Source organism: Cavia porcellus, unplaced genomic scaffold, assembly GCF_034190915.1.
Source record: "Cavia porcellus strain 051 isolate PalLab524CR breed Dunkin Hartley unplaced genomic scaffold, mCavPor4.1 scaffold_10, whole genome shotgun sequence".
NCBI classification, from domain to species: domain Eukaryota; kingdom Metazoa; phylum Chordata; class Mammalia; order Rodentia; family Caviidae; genus Cavia; species Cavia porcellus.
In genome coordinates this window covers 54,147,012-54,173,327 of record NW_026947493.1, presented here as the reverse complement: position 1 = coordinate 54,173,327, position 26,316 = coordinate 54,147,012, and the positions used below count along the sequence as shown (strand labels likewise).

General features: G+C 33.2%; 2 protein-coding genes across 4 annotated transcripts in view; one reads left to right on the top strand and one right to left on the bottom strand.

The window, feature by feature from the left end:
- Positions 1-16,249, bottom strand: part of LOC106025858 (histone H3.v1-like) — a 311,126-nt gene extending 294,877 nt beyond the window's left edge. For both annotated transcript variants that reach the window (XM_063257486.1, XM_063257481.1), the window contains exon 1: positions 15,899-16,249. The gene's annotated coding sequence lies outside the window, so the exon portion shown is untranslated. The remainder of the gene's footprint in view (positions 1-15,898) is intronic.
- Positions 1-20,635, top strand: part of Il7 (interleukin 7) — a 37,477-nt gene extending 16,842 nt beyond the window's left edge. For both annotated transcript variants that reach the window (XM_023561719.2, XM_003479913.4), the window contains exons 3-5: positions 15,153-15,233; positions 16,248-16,376; positions 18,787-20,635. In XM_023561719.2, the coding sequence (XP_023417487.1) occupies positions 15,159-15,233; positions 16,248-16,376; positions 18,787-18,891 (309 nt within the window). In that variant the 5' untranslated portion in view covers positions 15,153-15,158 and the 3' untranslated portion in view covers positions 18,892-20,635. The remainder of the gene's footprint in view (positions 1-15,152; positions 15,234-16,247; positions 16,377-18,786) is intronic.
- Positions 20,636-26,316: the final 5,681 nt, after the last annotated feature.

The window sequence follows — 26,316 nt, the reverse complement described above, 5'->3', positions numbered from 1 at the left end:
AGAAGTTGATAGGTCTGTAATCAATTCTAGATCACTATAAATTGCAACTTGTTCCCTACTAGTTCAGCTAATTAAACATCGATTAAGCCTCTGTTAATTGCAACAAGCCAATTCAAAGATGAATACATTCTATTCTCCAAGAACTCTAATGACTAAGGGGACATGTACAGTATTAACATACACTAAAAATGAACAGATTTTAAGGTGGGAAAAATGAAGAAAATTTCATTTTATCAGAAAATAAAGAAAAAATTCCATTTTATACTTGAGTCAAAACTTGGACTCTTGTATTTTCTATACAACTTTGCATACATTTATGAAATATCTGTTAGTAGTTGTATAAAATTGTTAATATACACCAGTATAAAAACTGTTATATTGGATTCAAGACCAGCAGTTCAAAGTTTCTAAGCAAGGCTAGACTGAAGTAAAGATCCACAATTACAATGGAATAATGATGATAACTGTGGCTAAAAGTAATTGGGAAACACAACTAATCTGACTTGGAGACTTGGTAGCTATATTTACATCACTTGAACTCAGGTGGAAATGCGTTGTTTGGAAACTGGAAGTTAGGGTATGATCAGATCTTGGAACCCTTACCTTCCAGGCTGAAGAATTGATCTAGTAATAGGGAGACACTGAATGCTTTTTAAGTAGAGGGTGGTAGAATTAGATAGGACTTTCAGAAAAATAATTCACAGGGATCATCTAAAATAAATTGGAGATGGGAATCATTCAGAAAAAAAGAGATTATTTTAAAATTCACATTTGAACCAAGATACTGTTGACTTATTATGGGTGTTAACATTGGAAAGCTGTAGTAAAATTTACAGGGGAAGTGGCGAGTGATACTGTCATTTAATCAGTCATTTTTATTATATGAAAATGCAATGAAAAAATTGAAGTTTGGTAAAATGAAGTTCTTATGCTAAGATCAAATAAATAAAACAATACATAATAATTTAATGGGTAGAGTTCTTAAAAGGAGTGATGAGACTGAAATGGCCCTTAGCATCTGGAAAGGAAAATATTATCTTTCTAGGCTGGAGAAATGAGGTGAATGCCAATGATTCAATACAATTATGAAATTTATGACTGTCACAAAGGAAGGCTCCTTCAAAAGTTCATTTTTAGCTGGGTGTGATGGTTCATGCCAGTAATCCTAGCACTTGGGAGGCTGAGGCAGGAGGATTGCTACAAGTTCAAGGCCAGCCTGAACTACATAGCAAGACTGTCTCCAATAGAATTCTTTGTTTAGAGGCATCTATTTTTGTCAAGACTGGTCATTTTACACCTACTCATCATTTTATTAGGTCAGTGTCTTCATCTTCTAGTACAGTGATATATATAATACTCCTGTGACTTAACAGGTATTTTATGAGAACCACTATACTAGTAATCTTTGTTTTGAAATGATACCTTCGTTAGCATTAGCAAATTGTTTTGAATCTAGCTTCTTTACCATATGGTCACAAGTGTGAATCTCAGACATATAACTGATCCAGACATGGTGGATACCATCAAGCTAATATTTGTTTTTGCATTGCTTTTCTATTTATGGTAATTGCTATGTATGCTCTTGTATTAATTTAAAGATTATTATTGGTATTGAGTGACATGAAAGTAGAAATGTAATTTAGAGAGTAGGAAATTTTCTAGGTACCATAATGAATAGATACGTTTTAACATGCAGATGAGAAACTTATAGTGATATGTCATGATTCTGTGGATCTCAGTATTCACTCTGAATCTGCAAATTGATAACTGTGTTACATTGGATAAAATAACTTTCAATGCTTTTGTTTCTTTAGTTCTACAATAAGAATGACATAAATACCCACTCTTCGTGGGTTTATTATAAGGATTAAAGTGCTGGCTCATGGGCCAGTGCTTGGAATTTAATAAACATTCAATAGGTGACAGGTATAATGTTATTTATTTTAGAAATAAGTATATACCAAAGCTATGTTTTTATGCCACATTCTTAATAACAAATGAAAATAAAAATGTATAGTCAAAAATGCCTGTGAATGTTTGAATTATGAGTGAAAGTCTATTAAAATTAAACACAGAAGATGATTTTACATTTATAGAATATAGAAGTATTGTTGTTTCAGAATTTTACTTAGTTGTGAATTTTCTGAAATTACTACATGAATCTCCAGTGGGGCCTGATTCCTGACTATCTTGCATCATACTGCCCAATTCTAAGTGGCCTCCAATCAACTGGTAGAACCTTACTACACCATGGGCTACTTTGTGTCACAAGCATTGCTTCTGTCCAACATATTCATTTTATATTTAAGAAAATTCCAGAAGAGGCTACATTAAGCCAGCATAATAATACAAAGAGTTGTACTGTAATGAAAATGCTACAGTCAGAGACCCAGCTTTTGTGTTATTTGGGACATGAGGTTTTGTGCAAGTCAGTTAATCATCACGTCCTCCCTTTCCTAATATATAATTTGAACTTATGCAACCTCTGAGATCTATTCCTACTAGAAAATTACTCCACTTCAAGGGTGGAAACAGCTGTCCAAAAACTCTAGTTCAATGTTCTTTCCATTACTCTCATGTAGGATTATAGCTTATTTAGAAGGTCCTGGGAACGGATGTCCTGATGTATTTTAGGATAACAGTTTTACACACCCAGAATAGGATACGCATACTTTGGTGATCTGTGGCACAGTTCCAAGTGCAGGTGGATATGCTGCCAGGTCTTCCATAATTATGCAGTGTCTGTATTTGATATGAACACTGTTATCTATGGAAATCTGCCAATTGTTGAATCATATAATTCCTGCAACACTTTTAACCTTACATAACCACACCTTAACAAAAATTAAAGAAATACCACACTGAGTATCTAAGATACATTGTAGAAGCATCTCTCCACTAGAAAATACACCTTTACCTCCAAGATAAAGTAATCCAATGCATATACAATTTGATACCGAATAAAACCTTTGTTTAAAAATCAAGATTTACTCACTGCTTTTTTTGTGAGATCTTCCTTTGTTCTTATACTACACTATTAATATTTCCAATGAAATTTACAAAGTGTTTGATTTTTCTTAAATTGAGCCTCATTGGATAAATTTTATATAGGTATTTTCACAAGTAGAAACTAAACATCTCAAGAGTATTTTTAAATTATTCAGCATAAAAGCATTTTGGGAACAACTATATGATGATATTTATCTGATATATCATATTTGAAAATATAGTCATTTCCAATATTATATTAGTCTAGTTATCTTTTATTCATGGTGTGCATAGAAAGTTATTATCAAAGTCAATTGTTAAGCCATTTAATTCTCTAAGCTTATGTATAGAGACATACAATATAACGTATGCTGTTTTAAGAAACACAATCACATTTTTGTTTACTTGAAGTTTCCATTAAAGTTGTTAGTACTATATATTCATATTAGAATTTCAGCATAAAACTTACTAGGAAATATTTTGGGGATGTTAGGTTATTAAATTCACTATCTCACATTTCTTGCATATCAAAAATAAATATTTATGGTCATAACAAAGAAATAATATTAAAGCCAAAATTCCAGCCACTCCCCCTTCTGCACCTGTTCATTTAGCAATATAGGTTATTAAATGAGAAAGAGCCAAGGAATATGGGGATTGACAAGGTGCTGCTGTCTTAATCATTGCAAATACTTGCTGTTTACCCTCAACCCTCATCCATTAAGGATGACTTATTATGGAGAAATTCAAAATATTAGACAAAGTAAACACAAGTCATCTCATAAGTATCAATATGTATTTTTTTTCTTTCTGAATTGTTTGGTAGAACATGGTTTAAAAGTTTGAAGTCGATTACTTTATAATTTGTTTCACAATGACTATTCTAAACTGAAGGCTGTCTGTTCACTTAATAAGATATTTGCTAAGTGGAGCAAATTTTAGGTGGAATATACCTCTTGTACACTTCCAGTGAGGCAAAATTTTTATAAAAAGCCTTCCCCTACTTCCTCTCTTTGTTCTTCCTTATCCTCTATTCCTCTCATACTTCATATCTACCCATCACTATTTTGCTTCTGCAGGCAAAATGGGTTAGCATCTAAGTCAGAAATAAATTATGACTACTTCTCAGACATTTATTAATCATCATAAAGCAGGATGAAGATCATGCTATCTCCCTGATCATCATCATTACTATATACTGTCTACTTAATATAGGACCAATTCCTTGTCAGAGTCATTTGAGAAACATAATGTATTCTTTGATTGTATTTCTAACTTTGTTACTACTCTGTACTGTTCCATAAAGCCCTTAACAGCACAATAAACCTGTATTAATTAGTATTTCCCAAACAGGCTTTACATTTTGTATCACAGTGCTTTTTGCTCTGTGCTTTTCCATTCTAGGAATTCCTACTTCCCCAGTCTTTCATTTCAATTATTTATACACTGAAATATAAATATAGTACCATTTAAAATTAGGCTTAAGTCCTACTTTGTTTAAGAAAGCAGTCAAGTGTAATCTTTTGAATGTAGCATTTTACCTTGGCTTCTACTACGGCAGGTATCATTATATTTGAGGCATAAAATCCGAGTAAATATTATAAAGTATACCCATGCATGAATAAGTATATTAAAAAGTACCAGAAGCTATATAATATGCACAGGTTTCATAATTTAGAAAACAATATTGTTTCATTTTTTGTTGTTCTTTTTGGTGTAAGTAGTTTTTTGTTTGCTATACAATTTATATTCTTAATACTTATTAAACTTCATGGACTGAATCTTTTTCATCAAGCTCTCATTAATTATATGTCAGACTTAGTGTAGTAGAAAAACCATGAACTTTGTAAACATGTTTTTGTGCTAGTTCTGCCCAGAATTAGTTTTCCCATTTAGTGTGTGAATCTACTCCTTTTGGTATTATAGAAAGAAATGGTGGTAATACAGGTTGTTTGGTATTGTCAGGGATTTGAGGAGAAATGATTCTTAAAATAGGAAATGTAATAATTTTTTTAGAAGTAGGAGAAAGAAGTTTCTATTCTCCTTGATTCTAGAAATTAGTAATTCCCAGAGTATATTGAAAGACTAAGAGCTAAAGACCAAATGTGTTAATGCTATGGGTGAACGCTTGGCCTATAAAGGTAAGTGAGGTGGGAGCAGGCCATAGATTTTCACTGGTCTTAGGGACTGCAACAGGAGAGATCATTTTTAGAGTAGACAGAACCCAGGGAATCAGTTATGAAACACTCCAGGACAGTGTGCTTTTTCAGGATATTTCTAAGTACATACAAAACTGAATATTGGCATTTCTAACAGAAAAGTACCGCCATTGAGTCTTCAGTTGTGAATCAGAAATGCAATTTTTAAAAATCCTTTGGGTCTGAATTTCTTCATGTATCATTTTGCCTTCTGTCATGGTTTTCCAGTAGCAACCATGATACATATATATATATATATATGTACATTTGTACATATCGTACATGTGCATACATACAGCAGTCAACTAAGATACATATATATTCATAAGTACATATATGTACATGTACATGTATACATGTATGTATATATACATATATATGCACATGTATATACATATATATATATATATATATACATATTTTTTACTTGCCTAAATTAACCAAGTTCCTGGATTATCACAGTCATAGAATTGTGAAATAAGTGTTATGCCAGTAAAGACCAAATCAGACTGCTCTAGACTGTCCTTAGATGAACAAATTGCTCCAGAAAGGGCAATGAGATAATTCCTATTAATCTAATATCTAGGTCTCAGATCAACCAGATCCCAACCCAGAGCCAAGAATGAGATTAAATTCCATAAAAAACACATGACTATGAAACAAAAAAAGAGATAAAAAGTACGTAAGATAATGTGCATTAAAATGGAGGTAGCTGCAGTTTCACCAACCTGACAGTATCCAAGAAAATTCTTTTGACATATAGGATTGGTCTGGAATAGGAGCACAACTGGTATAGAAACATTAGTGCTTCTCATCAGAAAAACAGCTTTATCCAGGAAAATAGTGGCTTCATGAAGGTCACGATACCTAGATCATGACAGCAAGTTGTAGAGACTAAGTGAAAGAACCTACAGAGTTTATTGCAGAACACATAATAGATGAAAGTATGAGAAATTTCAAATATAACAGATGCTTTTATTAATGTTTCCACCAAATAGGAAGTTAAAGTTTTCCAATAATGTATGATAGTGACATTATATTGTAATCAGTGGATAAAAAAATGTATGAAAGTCTACTAAAAGAAAAAACAAAAAATTATGTTTATATACTATTTTCAATTTCCCTATATATGTGTATATATGTGCATATGTATATTTTTAGTTAAGAGAAGGGTAATGATACTACAGATAGAACAGGAATCTTATCTCTAAATACTAAAATATTTGTGAAAAAAGATAACCAGTGAAATAGAAACAAACGTTTCAGAATTGAAGAGACTGATTCTTGTGTTTAAAAAAAAATATATATAGTGTATATATTTTGATATTTTATATGTATTTTGATATTTTATATATTTTTGACAGTGTATATATTTTGATATTTTGTTTTGATATTATATATATATATTGATATTTTATATACCTGATATATATTTGATATATATGTCAAAAACAAGACAATATATCAAGATGATTTTTTATGAAGTCATCTTTGTAGAAGAAGGGAGATATATTCCATTTAGACTAACCTTCAATTATTCACCAATGTTTAATTCCAGTGAACAAGTCTCTACTGAGTCCTCTGATAACTACTATATCTAGTGATTGTTCACATTCCTTGACCTGGGTAGTTTTTGTGTGATGTGCAAAGAAAATAAATATACAGACTTACCAAGAATACTATTTTTGTCCAAAATAATACAAAAAATTTTGATTCTAAGATTACTACAAGTGAAAAAGATCTTACTAAATATTCATAGTAGAGAAATGGTGATACAGTACAGCCAATATTAAATGCTGAAATATTTGGTTATATGAATGTGTAAAATACAGGAACACAACAGCAACGTTTTACCTAAAATTAATAATATATAAATTATGTAGTTAAATAATGACTGAGATTAAGTGAAATATGAAAAATCTCTTCCTCCTTATGTCAGTCATGAGTAGTGTGTACCCATTAAGGCTGATAGGAAATACAGTTGTAGTAAATTTTTGGAAAAGGTTTTTAAATGAATCTATGGAGTGTGTTCAAATCACAACACAAAAAGGAAAATAAAATGCTACCATTCACATGTCAAATTACAAAAGAAAAAGAGAAATTGTAGTATCTGAAAATATGAATTATTTTTAAACTCTGAAATTAAAAATGTGTACACACATATAAGTATGTTCTATATAACTAATACACTTAAAATGAAAAATTAAATTTTCTAATATAAAATATTCACAAAAATCACTAAGAGACAACATAAAATAGCAAGTAAGAACAAGCTATTATAGCAAAGGTAATGTAAATTGTCAACATAAAATGATAATTTATTTGTCAAGAAAATGCAAATATAAGATATAATGAGACAAAATTTTTCACATATCAAGATTGGCAAAAATGTGAAAGGTTGACAGCCTTTGATACTGACAAGAGTACAACAAAATAATAGGTTCCCTCAATTGCTAGTGGAAGTCCGATCACTTTAAAAATTGATATACTAGTTTATTCATCCAATTTCAATTTTAGAAACTATTTCTACAGAAAAGGAACCATCAGGCAAAAAGTTACACACACACACACACACATACACACATATAAAGATAACAATATTATATGAGCAAATATTATTTGTATAAGCAAATAATTGTCTTCATAAACGAGAAGTGTGAATCAAATGTGGCAACACACAGTGTACAGTATCATGTTATATATATATATATATATATATATATATATATATATATAACTTGTTCTAGATGTATTTGACCTAAAATGCGATTCACCATACAGAGTGAAAATAATAAAATTGAAGAGTATAGTATGATTTTTTAATAAAGCTGAAAAGGAAAATACCCTATGAACCCTATGTAGGTATATATTTATATATTTTATATGCACGAATGCCTAATACATACCTTTTGAGTAAGAAGGTATTATGTTTTCTGTGTAGATTTTGAATAAAAAAACAGATGACAGATGCTGTAACTTTTACACCCTGGGTTATGTGAAAAGAAAAGAAAAAAGTATAGTGTTTGGTTTGAGAGATACAAAAGTCTTTGTTTTTATCTGTTTTGCCAGGTTATAGCTAGCACTGTAAATATTTAAATATACTTTTAAAAAGCTAGGCATTAGTTAAAATAAAAAGATATGAATCTTGCCATTTTTAATATTAAATATGTAAGTATAGATATATTTTCTATTCTCTAAACAAGGGACCTAGGATTTTTCTTTAAATATAAATTCATTGATTATAGAGTTTATCATTTTTTCTTTTAAGAATGAATATTCATAATGCATTCTCTGCAATTTCTAGATACTGAACCCTTGGACATATGAAAAGTAATCTGAATGTTACTTTTCTTAGGTGTTTTTATTTACTTCAGTATTTTAGTTATTTCACCCACACCTCTTAAGTAATTTTTTTGTGTTGCTTTATATTCTTCCCCCATTACTATACTATCTTGATGGCTAAGTTTATAGTAAATATGAGGTTGGGTAGCTTCACCTGTCTAACTTTTCTCTTTTTCAATACTGTTTGTTATTCAGCAATTTTCCTCTCACCATAATCTGTATGATCACTTTGTGAGTACCTATGAAGTCACTTGCCAGGATTTTAATTGGGATTTTGATGAACCTAGAACTAGTTGGAAAGAACAGCATCTTGATACTGCAGTCTCCTTATCCATGAATATGGAATATTTATATATTTATTTTTTCTTTTTTGATATCTTTTAGAGGTTTTTTTTCTCATATAGATCTTATGCATGTTTTCTATACATTCCAATAATACATTGAAAACAGTAGTGAGAGGGGAAACTGTACCATGTTAGCAGAAAAATTTTAGATTTCTCACCATTAAGGATGATTTTAAATGTAAATTGTTTGTTAGGTTTTTTTAGTGAATTTAGAAAGTTCATCTCCATTCAAGATTGTTGAGGTTTTACTATACAGTGAGATTGTATTTTGCCAAAGTTCTTTTCACATACAATGACATGATAATGTACCTTTTCTTTAACTTGGTGATATGATTAAACATAAATTGATATTTGAATTTGAATAAACTATGCATACCTGGAATAAATACCACTTGCTAGGTGTATATTTATGACCATTAATCTTGATACTTCAACATAACTGAATTAAGAAATACATAGATTAGAAAGTATTCCTTGGGTGTATCTGGATAGGTTAAGGTGTGGTCTTGAGTGCGATATATGATCATCCATTCTTCTGTCATTATTCCTCTGTTCTACACCCCACCACCATGAATTAAATAGCTTTTTTCCTCCACATCCTTCTCCCATGATGTTTGTGGGTTGGATCCAGCCTTTAACATATTGAAAAATCATCTAATTAAACAATTTTTCTTTTAAATTGTAGATGTCACACATCTGTCCAGAAAAGACAAAGATGACTAATACAAAAATTCATTCCAGAGAAGTGGGGTTATTACTATGACTGTACCTATGTGGTTTACAAGCCTTTGGAACTGTTTTGTGGGAGAAAGTTAGAAAGGTTTGTAGATTGAGGCTAGAGAACCCTTAGGATGCTGTAAGAAGAACTCATTGGGAGATTCTTCTGGGAGCTCAGAAGACTAGAATGCTGGCAGGAATGTGAAAACTAAAGGACAGGCTTAGGTTTCTATGAAAGCTACAACCAACAAGGCCATAGGAGTGGGGCCATATGAGCTTTTGTAACTTACAGCTCATCACTATGTGTTCCACATACTGTATATAGAGCTACAGAAGTTAGTATTTGCCCTGATGGATTTCAGTCTTACTTTGGTCTCTTTTCTATCCCATGTTCTTCTATTTTGGAATACAGTATTTACTTTGTGCTGTTTTAGTTATAACCTGTTTTTTGCTTTCACAGGAATTTACACAATGAGTTTGTGCCGAATGCCAGAAGAGTGTTTTAATTGGACTTTTGGGTGGTGTTAGGACTGTTAAGACATTGGAGGAGGGATTATTTCATTTACAATTATATGTGGGTAGTTGTACAGTATTATGTTAGGTAGGATTATAAACTTGCTTCTGTTTTTATAGATTAAGAATGGTTTAAGGAAATGTGCTTGGGTTTAAAGTTGTTAAGAGGTAGATTGTTACCATTAATCCTGATGTATCAACTTGATTAGGTTTTAAAAAAAATGCCCAGCAGATTAGCGCTCACTAAATGTATCTGGTTGAGTCATCATAGTGTTACCTTGGGCATTATAAATTTTTTATCATCTGTTCTTGTCTGGAAGTGTTTCCCTGCTTTGTGTCTGGGCCTTCATGATCTAAGCAGCTTTGCTTTTCCTTGTCTTTCACCCATGGTGTTTCTAGCTTGGAGTAAGCCAAACGCCAACTGAACACATGAGTCAATTAAAACTTTCTTAATCTTATAGTGTCAGGAAATGTATGCAGCAAAGAAAATGCATTCTTCTACTTTATTTGTTAATATTTTCTGAGGATTTTTGCATGTATGTTCTCACATGTATAATAATTACTTAAAGTTGACAACCTTTGTACTTCATTCTGATTCATGTATAGTAATTTTATGTCCACATATGTCCACAAATTTTTGACACTTCTCCTTTCAAGAGATGAAGTTTAATTTACTTCTCTTTGAATGTAGACTGATATTAATGATTTAAATCAAAGCAATAGAGTAAGAGAGAAAAGGCAATGTGTGATTTCTAAGACGAGGCCATAAATGGCATAAAACCTCCCCCTTGCTCTTGTGTTACGTTTTTTAGGAAAACTCAGACACCAGTTTATAAGGACACTAAAATAATCTGTGAAAAGATTCACGTGGTGAGGTATTCTACCAATACGGGTATGACAGAGACCCAGAGGGAGTGGATACTCTATTCCCAGTAAGGTGACTACAAACAAGGCTAACATCTTAGCTGCATCCTTATGGAAGTTGAAAATCTGAAAGCTCCTAGTCAAGCTGCTCCTAAATTCCTGGCCCACAGAAAATTTATAATAATAAATGTTGTTGTTTTATTGTATAACCTGTTAATATCCACTGTTGAAATTCTTTGGTCAAACCCAACATCTAGGGCCAGAGAAATGTATTCTCTGTAGTAGGCTAACTAACGGCTACCTGGTACATCAAATTCTAGTTCCTGGAATTTATAAAGTACAAGAGTCTGCAGATGTAACAAAGCCAAGCATTCTGACATGTTATCCTGAACTATCCAGGTGGTCCCTAAATGCTACCACAGGTGTCATTAAGAGAAAGTCACAGGGAGATTTGAGACACCAAAATAGCAATGTGAACATGGAGACAAAGACACGCTGTATGTCCTTAAGACAAGAAACCAACGAGTGGTGAAGCCACCAGAAGACAAGAGAGACAAACAATGAAATCTTTATTTTGAATCATGAAGATTTTGATAATCTGTTATAGCAGCCTTGGGAAATGAATGCATTCAACCAATTAGAGGTATAGAGATCTTAAAATTAGCTGAATAATAATTTGCCTGAACATTCTTTTGGAAAATCAAAAAGAAAATTCTATGTATTGATACTAACAAAAGGACCCCAAAAAAGTTTGGAATATATATATATATTCCATGCAAGGTATGTAAACATTATACACTATATATATGGATTAAAAAAAGAAATTAAGATGTGTTATGTACATGTGTCAACTTCCCACAAGGAATAAGCATATAAAAACCAGAGCAGAGGCTTGAAATATATTCCCACAACTGTTTTTGGCCCCTTTTACTCTTGACTTTCAACATGAAGATAAGAATCTGGTATTGCTTGTGTTCATTATCTATTACCGCATAAAGACTGTACTAAACTATACTATAAAATAATATACTATGCACATGTAACAAAGAACTAAAATAAAAAGGATGATTATTAAAGTGAAATAGAAGATCTATTTTATACAAGATTAGTGTTTTTAAAAAGAATTAAGTGTGTAATAATTAAAATTTCAAAGATAGAAAACTGCTGATGTTAAAGACCTAATTCTCCAAACTGAAAAAACATTACATATTTTAGGAATGACAGCACCATGTTTTATGGAAAGTAATGTAGCTCATAGTCAATATGATGTTGGCTTTTCTTTTTCATTTTCACAATGAATTTGAAGTAATCTTCACTTATATTAGATTCCTGTAAGAAAATATTATCTTGACATTCACGGAGCAATTCTACTTTTTGCTAAATCAAGCGATGACTACCTAAGGTTCTTCCTGAGTTGCTTTTCTCATAGGACTTAACTACAAAAATTTTAGTTGGTGGTACTCACGGAGTCCTGTGTTAACTATACTCATAAACTGTATTAAAATAAGGTAGTTAATAAAAATTGTGACCTTGATATAAAATGAACTTGGAAGAGTATAATATTAAGTTTAGATTTTGCAACAACTACTTGATAAAGCAAGTCTAGTATTTAGTAAACTGATGTATCATTATGTTTCTGTAGATCTGACAAAAAATCTTATTAAACACCTGGAGTACTGGTAAGACTAACAAAGTTTTTAAAATATTCAAGTGTTGTGTAATTTGATAAAATACTTCAAAAATGGACAGTAATTGTCACATTCTAATACTGTTTGGTGTGTTGAAAAAATTATGCAGATTAGCTATATTTACATAAAGTCTACAATCGTCGCAAAATTAGTCATATTTTACCAAAGAAAAATTGATGGATGTTTCAGTGTCCTTCTTAAGATTAAATGGAAGTCAGCAGAAAAATTACTTTTTTGACAAATACTAATTCTGCACTCAATTTTTAGGAATGTGTATAACGGCAACTTAAAGATGGTTAAATGTATCTTTTTCACTTGACACTTTTGCAGTATGAGTTAGATAGTTGGTACCAACAAATCAATGTCCTAAAGAATACTTTTTCAAAGGTATGAAGAATATAAACATACCCAAAGGATGCAGTGACCACCCTTTCTACTAAATTGCACAGAAAACTAAGACTGTGTTCTTCTCGGTTTCCATATCAGGTTTTGCAGAAAACCTTGTATAATGGTTTTTTGTTGAATGTTGAATGGTTAAATAAAAATTATTCACTTAGTCATCATTTCCATGTCAGTTAAAACAAATACTGTATAGGTATTAAAGACAGGATAAGTCCAGAGACTTACTTTAATCACTGGGCCAAAAATACCTGACACTTAAAATCTAAAGAAGAGGTTTATTTGGCTCACACTTTCATAGGGCTCAGTTTATGGCTGGCTGGCTCCAAGTCACAAACAGCATGTAGAAAGGACCTGGCAGAGCAAAGCATTCAACCCATGGGAGCCAGGAAGCAGACACATAGAAAACAGCCAGCAACAAGAACATGCCCTTCCCATTACATCTCCAAATGGGTCCCAACTCCTAACAACATACTGAGAAATAAACTTATCAGCAGATTAATCCACTGAAGAATATATTATTCCTATAATCCAGTCACCTGAAAAAGACCCACCTTTAGGCACGAGTGTTTTGGGGGGACATTTTAGATTTAAACTATAGTATCCATATATGCTTTTCATAGTTGACAGGAATGATGCATAATTTTATGACAGGTAGATGAAGATGTAAAGGCTATGCCTTAGAACTGCTATTGTTCTTTACTTTTTACCCTTTGATGATATCCTGTCAGTTAATATTGCTTAAAATCTCCCTAAAAACTATGTTAGCATAGAATTGCTAGGTTGCTGGATATTGCTGGTCCAATCCTGTGCATGAAAGAATCTTAACTCTTAGAAAAGTTCTTCCTACTGTATCAGCTAAATTCTTGATCCAGGTAAGCCTGACTTTTTACTCTACATTCCTTACAAACGAGAAAAAGAATATACTGAGTTGGGAGTGGTGGTGAACACTTGTAATCTGAGCACTTGGGAGACTGAGGCAGGAGGATCACCATGAGTTCAAAGCCAGCCACGGCTACATAGTGAGTTCAAAGCTACCCTGAACTATGTAGCAAGATCCTGTCTCAAGCAAACAGTCAAACAAACAAAGCATTTACTGGTAATGGTCTGCTTTCCCGGTCTACATTTATAATGTATAGTAGTACTCAAACCCACTATTTCACATCAGAATTCCACCTCCACCATACTAGACAAATCAGATTACTTATAAATGCTGAAGAATGAATTTCAACCTTATCTTTATCAAGATGTTTTTTTCCTTCATTGTAAATTTTCTTTCCTATTTGAAGAGTTGTGAGACCATGAATGGGTGAAATAACATCTTAATTCTGTTTCAGCTTCTTAATTTCAAAATTTATAATATTTATCAATACAGTATACCTTCTAAAATAGGTACTTTTATTTCCTTGCAAGAGCCACAATCTCAGCTAATTATTTTAATTACCTTATGGAATCAGGCATTATAAACATACAAAGTGAATATATGGTGTCACTGAAAAATACGATAGATGGTTCTTTTTCAAAATGTATTACAGTAAAAGACACATGCCATTAATGTCTCTCAGAGTACTCCTGACTTCAAACACATATCCCATCATTTGTGCCACTTTTTGAAGCAGTTTTGTGTCTTAAGTTGTGCTGTCTGTCTTAGCTTCCAGGATATCCTGAATCAATTCAAAATGTTTAGTTTTCACAGTTATTTTAACTTCAGGGAGGAGCCAGAAGTCTCAAGTGTGAGATCTGATGAAGAAGGTGACTGAGGTCATACCATAATCTTTTTGATGAGCCTGTCTTTCCATTGGGTGGCACTTAGTAACATTGCTTTAGAAAACAGCAAGAATGATAGGAGAAGTGTGTTTGAAGCAGGAATGGAAAGGCATTTTGAGGGAGAAAATATTTAGTGTATATTTCTATCAGACTTCATAGTTTTTTCTTAGACTACAGAAAACTATTCTTCATGCCAAGTAAGCGGACTAAGGCAAAAATTTCTTCATTTTAAAAATTCACACATAGATACTAGATCATATGATTATTTTATAATTATTATATTTTAGGAAAGTCCTCAGTTTTAATAATATCATTTTATATTTTTATTATAGGACAAAATGCTACACATTGACAGCAATTGCCTGAAAAAAGAACCAAACTATTTTAAAAAACATTCATGTGCTGATAAAAAGGTAATAATGATAATTACTTGGAGTTTGTCATTCAAATCTCATAGAAAGTTTTAGTTGTATTTTTTGTTCCTTTGGTAGACATTAATTATATTAATAACATTCTTTTGTTCTAAACCACACAATTCCTACTGATCTATAAAGTTATAGTTCTGTGTCCTTTTTACTGCTGTTTTATCCTTAATAGATACCTTTATTTTTCTGCTATAATGTCACCTTGAAAATACCAGGACTGTTCCATTCAAAACCACATGTCTTTCTCTACTATTTGTTATGCAGGGAAAGATTTATTTTAAGTGATTGTTTACACATATATAAGTCATGAATATAATTTAGTTGTAGACATCTTGAAAAATATTTTCAATATTTCCTTAATTTTAAACCAGTATTATTTCTAGTTGGCATAATATTTTAGTGTATAAAATGTCCAAAATTTGTTTTATTTCTTTCTAGAGAATTTTTGTGCTATTGGATAGTGTTTTTCAAACTCACAAAAGCAAAGTTATTTTATGGCATCTCATATTTTTAAATTCATTACTTTTAATTGCTTACTTTAATTATATAAAAGCTTACATGTTAGTCGATCTGGCCCTTTTATTTTCTAAATACCAGCTATTTCCCAGACTCTAAAGGATCAAAAGTAATATATGTAAGAAAAATGCACATACCTTTCATCATCACTGCTTCCAGAAGCCGTCTCCTTTAGTCATCCTGGTTTTATATTGAATAGACTTTGTAATGTTTTCATTCATGAAAGATAAGGTCACACAGACTAGAAAAAAAGACTTTAAGAGTCAGATAGTCATTAAACCAAGTTCTGAGCGCTTCAAGCCGTTGCCTAGGAGCTAAACAGTTTCAGTCCTGTTACTTGTCAGTCACGTGATTAACAGGAATAGAGTGCTGGAAAGGAGGTTGGGCATTACTTAGCAATAATACAGTTCTGGCTTTAGGATCATTAAGACAACTTATATTCTTAATATTTTATTTCAACCACTGCTCTTCTTTGTCCCTTAATAGGAAGCTGCTTTTCTAAATCGTGCTGCTTATAAGTTGGAGCAATTTGTTAAAATGAATATCACTGCAGATTTTGAGCTACACTTACTAAAAGTTTCACAGGGCACATTAAAACTGATAAACTGCACCAAGGTAAGCTGGGACTGTTTAGCAAAAATGTAAACTAGTGCTAAGATACCATATAATATCCATTACTATAGAATTCTAAGTTTTGTGATCACTTAAAGCTGAAGCACATTTACTGTAGAAGAAGAAAATCTCCACTTGTTGCAAAGTATGTATTTATACCCTGACTAAGGGAAATGAACAGTTTGTGAGAGTGAAAATAAATGAATTTCTTCATTGTCACATTTTCAAGGAAGTTAGGGTAATAAATTGTAGGGGAAATAGTAAATTATTTTTTTTATCTGTATAACTTACTGCAATTCATATTATGTCTACATTGTATACATCCTAGTAAATAAAACAGGAAACCAAATATATTTTATAACTTTTTTTGTATTAAACCGAGGTATATATAACTCCATCAGTTTTGTTTTGATTTAATAATTTTGATAGTAATATGGTAAATTTTTCCTTATTTTTCACTAAAAGTTGTGAATTAAAAACAACAAATCAAAAGTGAAAGACATTATCTGATGTTAGGCGATTTTCTCATCTGCAAATCTGCACTATAGATGCTAAAAGGATTTAATGGCTTAATTTGTTTTATGTGCTTAGTACTAAAGGGTTTTTAATGCTTAAATAATGTTTATTACTCTTGCTATTGTCTCCCTCTTCAAGGATTTTACCAGCTGACACACAAATTGTTTCTTAAGAACCTTTTAAAAAATTTTTTTATGGTATGAAAAATAATTGTTTTGCTTTGCTTGAGTACTAATAGTTTCCAACAAAATGTAAAAGGAAAAGATTATCTGTAATGACAGCAGATTTTATAACTTGAACAACTTTACCATTGCTTTATTTACTTGATGAAGGCCAGTCTCCTCTTGGTGTCTTGTATTTCCCAAGCTTATTTACAATTTTGTGCCTTTATGTTAGTTTTTTTTTAAATAGCTATAATTGCTAGTGTTTATGAAATAAAAAATCCAATGAATATCCAATGGAGTATACTATAAAAACTGTGCATTCCTTGTATAGAATATAAGTATTCTATTATATATATATATATGAGTTACTAGGAACTATTACAAAATTATACAGATGTATGGAACATATTTATGAATTTTAAAGGCAGTCTTAATTGAATCTGATTAAGTTTTTAAAAGGTGTGTTAAATAGAATGGGATACTGCAAAATGATTCAAAATGTGACTGGGTTCTTGTACATTTCTGTTATTATTATGTTGTTGATTGGTAGATAAAAGAGGACATGAAAATTCCTTATTATTCTTAAAGAAGGATGAGTTTTTACATTCTAAGAGTCAGGAAGCCAGAGAAATTCCACTGGAAGTAGAAAATCTGAAATGCGCTAGAAGAAATATAAAAGTTCCAAAAAGGTTGTGACTAGGGCTGGGGATTTAGCTCAGCGGCATAAGCGCCTGCATGCAGGCAGTGTGAGTTTGATCCCTGGTACCGATAAAAAAAAAGAAAAAGACAAAAAAACCCAAAACAACAACAACAACAACAACAACAACAACAAAAACCCAAAAAGGTTGTGACTAAGAATTCAAAAAGTTGAGATAGACAGGTGTGATAACATCTATGTTCCCAGGACTCCACACCTAAAATCAAGACTTTTTGAGGTTTTTTTTTTTTACATCTATACAGTTATACATCAGTATTTATGGCAGATTAATTTGGAAATTCCATTTCACGAACCAAGAGTTATGGATGCTTAAGTCCCTTATATAAAAGAATATAGCATATAACCTACATATTTCCTCCCACATACTTCAAATTATCCTTAGTTTACTTATAATCCTTAATAGTTTATACATGCACTGTGATTGTTTTAGTGTGACAAGAAACTGTGCATACACAGACAGTATAAGTGCATTTTATCCAAAAATTTTTTTTTTTTTTTACCAGTACCAGGGATCGAACACAGGACCACACATTTGCAAGGCAGGCGCTTATGCCACTGAGCTAAACCCCCAGCCCCTCCAAATATTTTCAATTTGTTGTTAGTTGAACTTGAGGATGTGGCAACTACAGACATAAAGGAGCAACTGTGTTTCTCCTAGTCAAACACATCTACTAAGTCAAGTAAACTTCAGTTTGTATTTTTTATAAATGTCCTCAAACTCTCACTGCAAATAATATGAAAATTTTCCTGCTTGTTTCTAATCTAATGTTTGGTATTAGTTAAAATATTTTAGGGTTGCTAAGTATACAGCTAAGAGTGATCTCAATTTATGATTAAATTAAAAATAGGACAGATAAACTCCAGTCTTGCCACTATATTCGCCATGTGACATTGGTGCTTGTTTATACTTTTTGAGGCTCAGTTTCATTATATGTAAAACAAAGTGAAATCAAATTTATATGATTATTAAGCAGATAAAACTATAAAATTATAACTGTTTAATCTATTTCTCTAGGAAGAAACTGTTTCAAAGGAACCGAAAAAGAATGACCAGTGTTTCCTAAAGACACTATTACAAAAGATAAAAACTTGTTGGAATAAGATTTTGAGAGGGCATTAAAGAACACTGGAAAATATGAGTGGAATATATGAACTGGCTGCATCCTCCAATAATTTGCTTATGCAGTTTTGGAGGGTAGAAAGCCTCCTAGAAGTTACTGAAGACAACCTAGTAAAAATAATGAGAAAAATTGTGAAACTGACATTGTAGTACCAGAAAACTGACATAAACAATGGAAACTGAGTATTGTGGTGAAAAAACTATTTTATAGCTATGTGGACATATATCAATCAGTATTAAGTTTATACTGATTTTGCAAGACAATCCACATAAAGTATCATGTGCAATAAAGCTTGTAAAACCTGTTTAAATATTTCAGAAGAAATCAAATCTATGAAGTATATAAAGGTAATAAGGATTAAATTAGCATCATTTTGTTATCAGAAGAATTTTACGGTCCACCATGCGTCAGTGTACTGTATTTGGCATAAAGATTGACATCATCTACACTGGAGATGTTTTAGGATTAACATTGATGGAAAAATGCTCGTGAAGACAAGAGAAGTATATACTTTAAAGAAGCAACAACATAAAGAAGCCAAAAATATTTAGGAGAGATTAAGAAATACATTTAAATATGAATATATAACACAGTGCCTTTAATAAATGGTATAACAAATATTTTTAAATGAAATAATGGATCATTTCAGAAGGTAGAAATTTCTTAGTCTAGGAATGCTAAGCCTTTGTACTAAGTTACTTTTGACATTTATGTATGATAAAAGTTGTCTTAATGAGTTTTCAATTTGGGAGGTATATTTTCAAGAGAATAATATATGTTAGCTTTTTAATTAATGGATTGTGTATATTTAATTTTGACACTATACTATAACTGTATATAAAATATTTTCATACAGTATTACCAATGTTTACTTTTAATAACATTTCTCCTTTAATAATAAATGATCTGTCAGCTTAGCACTGTCAGATTAATTTTGGGCCAAGAAAATTTTCAATAGTATACCATCTGATCTCCCATGTTCACTAAATATATGACCTCTAACACTGTATTATTGAGACTAATTATGTGCCTAGGATCCAAAAAGGTATGAGTAGTCACACTACTTCTTAGTTTAAATTTTAATCTTTGACTATATCTTTTTAGACCCTGATTAGAAGTAACTGCAAATGACCTTCATTTGATTAAAAGCACTATGCTAGGAAGCCAAATTTTAAAAGAGTTCCTGACTTGTAGTACACTGAACTCACCCTTCATGCCCTTTCTCCACCTTACTGTCATCTATGTACCGACTGGCTGTATTTGATTTACAAAACATGCTCTAGTGATGCCCTGCCCATTTTTACTGTCACCAACCCATATGGAGTTTCAACCCCAATGGTACCGAGTGAACAGAATTACACAGTCATCTGAGTAGAACTTGTTGACCTGCCTCATTAACAGGGCTCTGAGTCAGGTATTTTTTTAAATTACTTTTTACTCCAGAAAAGAAAGTTGACTAAACTCATTAGAAGCAAAAGATTCCTCACTAGATAATTTTTCTTCAGATGGATCTTTCTACCCAGGCTCTGTCTCTACCATAAAACATGATCAACTGTGATATTCCTCTATCCACATAAACCGGTGCTTATGATAAGCTATTAGCTATAAAACAAGGAAACTTAGTTTCTAAATTCTTGAACTTGAAAGCTATGTATAAATTTTCCTTAAAAGTGCTGAAAATTTTTTAGCTTGTGGCAAAGATGAGGTAGTATTTTTAAAACATTAAAAGAATTATTGGATTTTTCCTTGGTTTTTGTCATTTGTTAATAATACATTTGAATTTCAGAAAAAATTCCTGTTGAAAAAAAGTCTCATTTAACTAGCTCAAATATGTTTGCTAAAGACTTAGAAAAATTGTCTACATATTTATGTTTGTATTTCCTTTATTATTTCCTGGCCACTAGCAAAATAGAGGAAGGGAGGCTGATTAATAGTCTTGGTTATTATATTTTTATTATCCTTTGAAATGATTAATGAATATGCTTTTACTCAGCTAAGAAAAAAGGACAACAGGATTACTAATATCTGAAGGGAAAGAGGGGATATCCCTGAGAACATGATGAAGGTTCCATGGACATTAAAAGGATAATAATGAAAAGTTCTACATACACAAATTTGAAAGCTTAGATGAAATAAAGCAACTACATTAAATACATAATTAGTACAATTTGAATCCAAAATTAAAAATATTACAGAAGCAGAACATATTAACTCCATGTGGGTTCTTAATACTGAATTCTAACAAACCTTTGAGGAAAAAAATTCTGCCAAATTTCTTCAGAAGACAGAAACAGAATAGTTTCTAACTCATTTCATAAGACCAGAAGTATCCTATTAAAGTCAAAGATGTTACAAGAAAGCTACCAACTAGCGTTTGTCATGAGCCTCACACACAAATCCCCAAGAAGATATTAGAAAATTGAGTCCAGTAATGCAGAAAAACATTGTCAGTCATCTTGCTCACTGTTAGACACAGAGAGTATATAATGGGTAGAATTTAGCTTAATTTCTGAGGTACTCTCAAAGTATCTCTTTTCTTCTCTCATAAAAAGTACTTGGTTTCTTTTTAATTCCTACACATCTGAAATATATATATTTTTTATCTATATTCACAGTAGTGTGCAAAAGAACACCAGAACTTACTTCTTCTATAACTTATACCGACTGACCCACCTTTCTCCATACTGATAATTCTCAATAATGGGAAACATAAACTAGAAAAGTTTGTTCCTAGTAGGTCATATTTTCATTGACAGCCACTTTATGGACAGTTCAGGCCAGGCATGGTGGCATACACCTCAGAGTCTAGCTACTTCAGAGGCTGAGACGGGGGGATTGATTGAGTCCAGGACTTTCAGGCAACTTTAGAGTAATTTGAAGAAAAGTGGTGATTCAGTTATTTTGAGCTCAGAACTAGAACAATATACTTATAAAAACTTGTTCAAAATGCATCTGAAATGGAAAGGAAGTGGTAAATTTTAATTGGACACTGAAAAGAATAAAGTGGAAAGAAATAATATACATACGAATGAGTGAAAAATGAGATAAACTAACAGAATCATAGAGACAGTTCTAATCCATGTGGAATGCACATCAACTCCTTTTGTCACAACTTGGAGGGATTATCTGTCTTTTGCACATGAAGGGTTTATTGATATTATCTTACATTAAATATAGTAAGAATGAAAGGAAAGCACATTTATGAACACCACGTACTATGTTAAGGAAGAATTAATGACCTTAACTCCTTAACAAGACAAAGTAAATGATACAGCTTTATTTCTAATGACTGTCCTTAGAGTATACATAAGATTTTCAGAAGATGTTATCCATAAATATCACAAATGACCATTAGAGACACTAACAAATTTTAGGTTTAAAATGTAAAACAGGTCAAGATAATTTTTCACTGGTATGTATTACTTGGGCAGTCTAATACTCTTCAATGCTTCTACACGAAGTATATGAGTCAATGACTGATACGTTTTTTTACCTCAAACAGTAATGGCAAGAGTAAGAATGAATCTCCCTATGATACAAGGGGAAAAGCCGAAATAGTACTTACTCAAAAAACTGTAAGAATATTACTGTACTTCATAGAAATATAGCAGAAGTACTTCACATTGTTCAGTTCCGAGATCCCACCATATACATTTTTTTTGACTGCCACTTGCTTTTTCTCTACAAAAACACAAGGCGTTTCTTGGTTATATTCTACCAGGTTTCCTTCTAAGCCCAGGGACAATGAAAAATAAGAAGGAATGGCCAGCTATGTAACTTGTGGTGGTCAAAAAGCTTCCTTAACATTTCTGCACCGTTCATAATAAACAAAAATTCTATTAAAACAAGTAATTTCTTTTTGTCTTAAGTTTTTACTGTGTACATGTTAGCCTTTTTCAAGTAAGCATTATCAGTTGCAGGGCAGTAATTGAAACATCTTAGTTATGCTCTTGACCTTCAGCATTTCATAGAATGAAGTGCACACAAAGCATTTCTTTAAAGGATAAAGGTTGTTTTGTGCATCGTATAGTACTAATTGGCATAACCACTTGTTTATTGGCTCCAGTTTAAATAATGACACTCTCATATTTAAACAATATTAACTTAGTCAAGATGATTGGAAGAAAAAGAGATTTGTGTTACAAGAGAATATGACTACTGAATTGACATTTAAAATGAGAAATTAAAGTAATATTTCAAGTATTTAGCAATACGCCTTTGTGATATTTGAGATGCATGGTTATGCTAAAAATATTAGGAAGGAGAAAGATGATTTAATATAGGTGAACAGAACAAGAGCCAGTCTGGAGCTACTCAGAGAAACTGAAGAGATGCAGAAAACCTGAGTACTCTGAGGAACTCAGTGTATTTGCTGGAGCTACTCATAGAAGATCAACTGAAAACACAGGTATTTGGAGAAAAGGAAGGGACAAACCTCCTGATGCCAAAGTCAATCTGAAATAAGAGACTTGTAAATAAAGCAAAACATAGATATAGGACTTTACAAACTGGTGAACCAGTCCATGGTTCCTACATGCTGAGCAAAAATTGTCATATTGGGAATTCTCCAAGAAACTAATGGACTGCAAAAGTGTGGCTAACTCAAGTCAAATAAGATAGATTTGGGATGTAAGGCTTGTTGGGAGAAGTTGAAGCTGGAGATTGATGACACAATGGGAACTGGAGCAAGGCCATCTGGAGAACAAAGAGTGCCTGAGGCAAGCCATGTGAATGAGCTGCTCCAGTCCAGAGAACACCAAGCTCTTAGGTTACCATGAAGTCAGACTGCCAGGCATGGGGTGTTGCATGACATTAACTTGCTAAATGTATCAATAAACACACTGCAATGGTTGATCAGTTCCTTTCGTCTCATCAGAAGACTCCACCTGATCCCAGATAGCCGTATCTTGTCTTTAATTCTTCACCATCTCACTGCTCTTTACAGTCTTCACCCTGGGAAGATTGAGAGCCTTGCAGTTCACTGCACTCAGTGTCTCTTTTGCCTTACTTTACACAGAGGATGTGGCAGCTTGGCATCAAATTTTACTGGTACTGCTCTCTTCATAATAGGCTATCAGCTTTTTTTTTTTTTTTTCATACAACTGAAAGCCCTAGTGACAAGGTTAGGGAACTCAGCAGACTTGATCCACAACCCTTCCTGCCTTGCAATTAGTAGCTTGTGAGGAGGCAGATGCAAGAACATAAACACCTATAGTACACCTACCCCCTTCCCCATTGGAAAAGAGACTTTTCCCGACCCAGCAGCCTTGAGCTGTCTGCAAGGTGGGCAGAAGAACCAGTGAGTCAGTAAGTTAGGCACTACAACAGCAGTGCTGGCAGCAGCTTCACTGCAACAATGGTGAGTAGAACAGAACAACCGCTCCTGCCCTATGACCAGTGACTTGAGAGAATTTAAGCAATCTTGCACAACGAGGAGTGTGAGGTTTGCAATCCATCTATGGCAGAGGAGAATGAAGAGGGACTGGCTGTCTCTGCAGCAGTCAGGTCACTGAACCCCATCCCATCCATCCTGCAATAAGCATCATAAGCAGAGTCATGATACTGGAACCTGAACAGAGAAGAGGAGGAATCAGTTGAACAAGCAGCTTTGGGCTGTCTCAGTCTGAGGATGCCTCAGCAACTGAGACACAAACAAGTGTTTTTGTTTTTCCTTTCCTGCATTGTTTAGGTCTTCATCCTTATTCTACTGGTGTTCTATTCATCTCCTTCTTTACACAACTACCTTTCTTGACTTTATATTTTCATGTAAGTGAACACTGTCTTCAGTCTTTCGTTCCTTTTCATAATCTTTTGCTTTCTGCATCATTCATTCTCTCCTACACCCTTTGCCAGTTTCCAAAAGCTTGGGTGATTATCCTTTATTTCCCAACCTTGCTTCTACTGTATTTCTCTTCATTTGTTTTTCTGCCTATCCCTCTTAAATTTCCCCATCATTGGGTAAAATCTCACTACTAAGGGGAAACATTGCATGCAAGTTCCTGATTAATGTTGAATTTTGTTATACAACTGTAGATCTTAGCCCTGTAGCTACAAGTACCAAATTAATAATTGTCACAGACTGTAAGGCTCTACGCTGTGCTTGATGCTATTGCTAATTGTACTGCTTTAGGCAGGATGTCATATCTGTTGTAATCAGTTGTTTTCCCTTTAATAAAAACACTGTGACAGGGGTCATAATCATTATCATAGTCCACTACTGAAGGACCAGGTACTGAGTAACTAGCTACATTGGGAAGGTAGAATATTGGGACAGACACAAAAACCACGAATCACTTATGTTTCGAAGACCTCTCTGAGGAAGAGACATTCCCCAGAGAAGCCTTGATACTAGTAATAAAGTTATATACTGTAAGAAATTTGCGAGCACCAACACAGAAAACAAAATAAAATAATCGAAAAATGACAAGATGCAGAAGCAAAAATGCAACCCCATATCTCCAGCAAACCAAGGACAAATCTAGGGGACAAAGTAATACAGACGATTACAAGTCAACCACTTGAATTTTCTGGAATGAGAGCAATAGCAACAATAAAAAGTATGAAGCTACAGAGGAAATCAGAGAAGAGTCTCCCATGTTGAAAAAAAAAAAAAAAAGAGAGATGACCATAATGAAGGACTAATTCAGAAAACCTAGAGTAGACATAAAAACAACCAACCAACCAACAAGCAAACAAACAACAACAACAAAACATTGAGGATCACAGGAAAATGGCAGCCATGAATGCCTAACATAGGAAATAAACATAATCCATTAAACATAGTCAAACAGACATCCAGAAATTCACTATCCAGATATTCATTAAAAATTCCATTGAAAGTTTACAAAACCAAAGCAGTGTCGGAGGCGCTTGTACCACCACCTGCAGGAACTTTCTCCCTGACTTGGGGGACCAGACTGGCTCCCCATCGAAGGGTAAGAATAACAGCTGTGGCTGGGAGCTCCGCCCAGCTTGCGGGAATTTTTCCCTAACCTGGGGATCCAAGCTGGTTTCCCACCAGACCCCGGGACCAGCCTAGTTCAGAGACTATAGCAGCTGCAGCTGGGAGCTCCGCCCAGCCTGCGGGAACTTTCTCCCTGACTTGGAGGACCAGACCCGCTCCCCACTGGACCAGAGATCAGGCCGGAAGGGTGAGTAACAGCTGCGGCTGAGAGCTCTGCCTAGTCTGCTGGAACTCTCACCCTGACCCGGGGACTGGTTTCCCACCAGACCCGGGGACCAGCCCAGTTCAGAGACTATAGCAGCTGCAGCTGGGAATTCCGCCCAGCCTGCGGGAACTTTCTCCCTGACTTGGGGGTCCAGACCGGCTCCCCACTCGACCAGAGACTAGACTGGAAGGGTGAGAGTAACAGCTGTGATTGAGAGCTCCGCCCAGCCTGGGGGAACTCTTGCCTTGACCTGGG